The sequence below is a fragment of the Oncorhynchus nerka genome, linkage group LG18 (assembly GCF_034236695.1).
Source record: "Oncorhynchus nerka isolate Pitt River linkage group LG18, Oner_Uvic_2.0, whole genome shotgun sequence".
Lineage (NCBI taxonomy): Eukaryota > Metazoa > Chordata > Actinopteri > Salmoniformes > Salmonidae > Oncorhynchus > Oncorhynchus nerka.
In genome coordinates, this window is record NC_088413.1 from 4,747,634 (window position 1) to 4,752,633 (window position 5,000).

Below are 5,000 nucleotides of genomic sequence, written 5' to 3' on the forward strand. Positions count from 1 at the left end.
ATGCAGTCTATCACAGTGCCATCCGTTTTGTCACCAAAGCCCCATATACTACCCACCACTGCGACCTGTATGCTCTCGTTGGCTGGCCCTCGATTCATATTCATCTCCAAACCCACTGGCTCCAGGTCAACTATAAGTCTTTGCTAGGTAAAGCTCCGCCTTATCTCAGCTCACAGGTCACGATAACAATATCCACCCGTAGCACGCACTCCAGCAAGTATATCTCACTGGTCATCCCCCAAAGCCAAAACCTACTTTGGGCGCCTTTCCTTCCAGTTCTCTGCTGCCAATGACTGGAACGAATTGCAAAAATGAATTCAAACCAAGAGAAAGTCCTGTTGTAGCGTACCTCTGAATTCCAGAAAAAACTGCTGTATCTAAAGCCTCCTGGAGGTCAACCCGAGTCGGTATCTAAAGCCTCCTGGAAGTCAACCCGAGTCGGTATCTAAAGCCTCCTGGAAGTCAACCCGAGTCGGTATCTAAAGCCTCCTGGAAGTCAACCCGAGTCGGTATCTAAAGCCTCCTGGAGGTCAACCCGAGTCGGTATCTAAAGCCTCCTGGAAGTCAACCCGAGTCGGTATCTAAAGCCTCCTGGAGGTCAACCCGAGTCGGTATCTAAAGCCTCCTGGAGGTCAACCCGAGTCGGTATCTAAAGCCTCCTGGAGGTCAACCCGAGTCGGTATCTAAAGCCTCCTGGAAGTCAACCCGAGTCGGTATCTAAAGCCTCCTGGAAGTCAACCCGAGTCGATATCTAAAGCCTCCTGGAAGTCAACCCGAGTCGGTATCTAAAGCCTCCTGGAGGTCAACCCGAGTCGGTATCTAAAGCCTCCTGGAAGTCAACCCGAGTCGGTATCTAAAGCCTCCTGGAGGTCAACCCGAGTCGGTATGTAAAGCCTCCTGGAAGTCAACCCGAGTCGGTATCTAAAGCCTCCTGGAAGTCAACCCGAGTCGGTATCTAAAGCCTCCTGGAAGTCAACCCGAGTCGGTATCTAAAGCCTCCTGGAAGTCAACCCGAGTCGGTATCTAAAGCCTCCTGGAGGTCAACCCGAGTCGGTATGTAAAGCCTCCTGGAAGTCAACCCGAGTCGGTATCTAAAGCCTCCTGGAAGTCAACCCGAGTCGGTATCTAAAGCCTCCTGGAAGTCAACCCGAGTCGGTATCTAAAGCCTCCTGGAAGTCAACCCGAGTTGGTATCTAAAGCCTCCTGGAAGTCAACTCGAGTTGGGCTAGCTTTGTGTTTCCACTGCCTCCAGAATAGACATGATGTCATGTTGCTAGTTTGCCAATGTGACTGTGCAGCTAGCTTCGCTACAACTAGCTAGCAAGATGCTGAAAAAATAATTTACCCTCACTATGCTGTTACTAACATTACCCCATACTCCCCATGCTAGCTAGCTAAATGTTTAGCTTCATCGCTAGCATAACAGGAGAGTTAGCTAGCTTAATATCCAACCTTGCTTGCCATGGCCACAGCTAGCCAAATATTTAGCTTGCTAGCTAGCTAAACGGTTAGTGTCATCGCTAGCATAGCTAGCTAGATTCCTAACCTTGCTTGCCTTGGGATTGGCTATTAGCTAGCAGCCTTTCAATCCCTGCTCGCTTACATTAGCTAGCTAGCGTGTTTCAACTCTGAATTGCAAGCTAACATTTGATGGCTGAATGTTGTCAAACTTTTATTGTGTAGTGCAAAAATAAAGTATCCAACTATGCTGGTAATTCTTGTCATGTCTGACGAGTGCAGTAGGGTCCTACTTGTCCATGTGCTAACAGCAACAAACCTAGAAGAGATAAACGTGAAAGCATCCAGCGGAGATCAGCTTCTCATTAGCTAGCTAACGTTAGCTATATTATAGTTATAAAGCATTATGATTACTGTTTTGAAATAACATATATTTCTTTGATTGTACATATGTCTTAGCAAGCAAGCTCTTTATCAGCAAACTACACTGTTTTTAGTCATAATATGTGTGTTTTCAGATTGGCTACTGGAATGAAGTGGACAAGATGGTGGTGACTAAACTAGACATCTTCCCCAACGACACTAATGGGATGGAGAACAAGACTGTTATCGTCACAACTATCCTGGTAACAACGTGGTGAAGGGTGGTGGGTGGTGAAGGGTGGTGGGTGGTGGGTGGTGGGTGGTGAAGGGTGGTGGGTGGTGAAGGGTGGTGAAGGGTGGTGGGTGGTGGGTGGTGGTGGGTGGTGAAGGGTGGTGGGTGGTGGGTGGTGAAGGATGGTGGGTGGTGGGTGGTGGGTGGTGGGTGGTGAAGGGTGGTGGGTGGTGGGTGGTGGGTGGTGGGTGGTGATGGATGGTGGGTGGTGAAGGGTGGTGAAGGGTGGTGGGTGGTGGGTGGTGAAGGATGGTGGGTGGTGAAGGGTGGTGAAGGGTGGTGGGTGGTGAAGGGTGGTGGGTGGTGATGGATGGTGGGTGGTGGGTGGTGAAGGGTGGTGGGTGGTGAAGGGTGGTGGGTGGTGGGTGGTGAAGGATGGTGGGTGGTGAAGGGTGGTGGGTGGTGAAGAGTGGTGAAGGGTGGTGAAGGGTGGTGGGTGGTGAAGGGTGGTAGGTGGTGAAGGGTGGTGAAGGGTGGTGGGTGGTGAAGGGTGGTAGGTGGTGAAGGGTGGTGAAGGATGGTGGGTGGTGAAGGGTGGTGGGTGGTGAAGGGTGGTGGGTAGTGAAGGGTGGTCGGTGTTGAAGGATGGTGGGTGGTGAAGAGTGGTGGGTGGTGAAGGATGGTGAAGGATGGTGGGTGGTGAAGAGTGGTGGGTGGTGAAAGGTGGTGGGTGGTGAAGGGTGGTGAAGGATGGTGGGTGGTGAAGGATGGTGGGTGGTGAAGAGTGGTGGGTGGTGAAGGGTGGTGGGTGGTGATGGTGGGTGGTGGGTGGTGAAGGGTGGTGGGTGGTGAAGGATGGTGGGTGGTGAAGGGTGGTGGGTGGTGGTGGTGAAGGGTGGTGGTGGTGAAGGGTGGTGGGTGGTGAAGGGTGGTGGGTGGTGAAGGGTGGTGGGTGGTGGTGGTGAAGGGTGGTGGTGGTGAAGGGTGGTGGGTGGTGGGTGGTGAAGGATGGTGGGTGGTGAAGGATGGTGGGTGGTGAAGAGTGGTGGGTGGTGAAGGATGGTGAAGGATGTTGGGTGGTGAAGAGTGGTGGGTGGTGAAAGGTGGTGGGTGGTGAAGGGTGGTGAAGGATGGTGGGTGGTGAAGAGTGGTGGGTGGTGAAGGGTGGTGGGTGGTGAAGGATGGTGGGTGGTGAAGGGTGGTGGGTGGTGAAGGATGGTGGGTGGTGAAGGGTGGTGGGTGGTGGTGGTGAAGGGTGGTGGTGGTGAAGGGTGGTGGGTGGTGAAGGGTGGTGGGTGGTGAAGGGTGGTGGGTGGTGGTGGTGGTGGTGGTGGGTGGTGGGTGGTGAAGGATGGTGGGTGGTGAAGGATGGTGGGTGGTGAAGGGTGGTGGGTGGTGAAGGGTGGTGGGTGGTGGGTGGGGAAGGGTGGTGGGTGGTGGTGGTGAAGGGTGGTGGGTGGTGAAGGGTGGTGGGTGGTGGTGGTGGTGGGTGGTGGTGGTGGGTGGTGAAGGATGGTGGGTGGTGAAGGGTGGTGGGTGGTGGTGGTGAAGGGTGGTGAAGGATGGTGGGTGGTGAAGGGTGGTGGGTGGTGAAGGATGGTGGGTGGTGAAGAGTGGTGGGTGGTGAAGGGTGGTGGGTGGTGAAGGGTGGTGGGTGGTGAAGGATGGTGGGTGGTGAAGGGTGGTGGGTGGTGAAGGATGGTGGGTGGTGGTGGTGAAGGGTGGTGGTGGTGAAGGGTGGTGGGTGGTGGGTGGTGAAGGATGGTGGGTGGTGAAGGGTGGTGGGTGGTGAAGGGTGGTGGGTGGTGAAGGGTGGTGGGTGGTTGTTCAAATGACAAAAAATATGGTCATCTTTAAAGACATCCTGGTTAAGTGTGTGTGTGTGTGTGTGTGTGTGTGTGTGTGTGTGTGTGTGTGTGTGTGTGTGTGTGTGTGTGTGTGTGTGTGGTGTGTGTGTGTGTGTCCGTGTGTGTGTGTGTGTGTGTGTGTGTGTGTGTGTGTGTGTGTGTGTGTGTGTGTGTGTGTGTGTGTGTGTGTGTGTGTGTGTGTGTGTGTGTGTGTATGTGTGTGTGTGTTTTGCAGGAAGCCCCATACGTGATGCTAAAGAAGAATGCTGAGTTGTTCCTAGACAACGACCGTTACGAAGGCTACTGCGTCGACCTGGCAGCAGAGATCGCTAAGCACTGTGGGATACGCTACCAGCTAAGGATTGTGGGAGATGGAAAGTACGGAGCTCGAGACGCTGAAACCAAGATCTGGAACGGGATGGTTGGAGAGCTGGTGTACGGGGTAATAACCCTGACCTCTGACCTTTGATCTCTGTTGTTATTATGAAATTAGAACCTGAGGACACAAGAACTAAGTGTAACTCTCTGCCTCCCCCTCCTCCCCTCTCCTCCCCCCTCCTCCTCCTCCTCCCCCCCCCCCACCTGTAGAAAGCAGACATAGCCGTAGCCCCTCTCACTATCACCCTGGTCCGAGAGGAGGTGATCGACTTCTCCAAGCCATTCATGTCTCTGGGCATCTCCATCATGATCAAGAAGCCCCAGAAGTCTAAACCAGGGGTTTTCTCCTTCCTGGACCCGCTGGCCTATGAGATCTGGATGTGTATAGTGTTTGCCTACATCGGTGTGAGCGTGGTGCTGTTCCTGGTGAGCCGGTTCAGCCCGTATGAATGGCACATGGAGGAGTATGAGGATGGCCAGCTGCCCACCAGCGAGTCCTCTAATGAGTTTGGGATCTTTAACTCTCTGTGGTTCTCTCTAGGAGCCTTTATGCAGCAAGGTTGTGATATCTCCCCAAGGTTGGTGTACTGTTGCTAGGTAACGTGGCTCGCTGTGTTGGCAGCCCCCCTTCCTCCTGGAGCTGGTGTTTATATGCTGACCTCACTTCCTGCTGCTTACGCTAACCCTGACCTCTGACCTCTAGCCGCTAGCTTTAACCCCGA

The 5,000-nt window shown here is 53.6% G+C and overlaps 1 protein-coding gene across 1 annotated transcript in view; it reads left to right on the top strand.

Moving 5' to 3' along the window:
- The window catches only part of LOC135561721 (glutamate receptor 2-like), a 103,931-nt gene that overhangs the window by 60,114 nt on the left and 38,817 nt on the right, over window positions 1-5,000 (top strand). Inside the window, exons 9-11 of the mRNA XM_065003457.1 lie at window positions 1,977-2,084; window positions 4,136-4,342; window positions 4,489-4,856. Coding sequence (XP_064859529.1) covers window positions 1,977-2,084; window positions 4,136-4,342; window positions 4,489-4,856 — 683 coding nt within the window. The remainder of the gene's footprint in view (window positions 1-1,976; window positions 2,085-4,135; window positions 4,343-4,488; window positions 4,857-5,000) is intronic.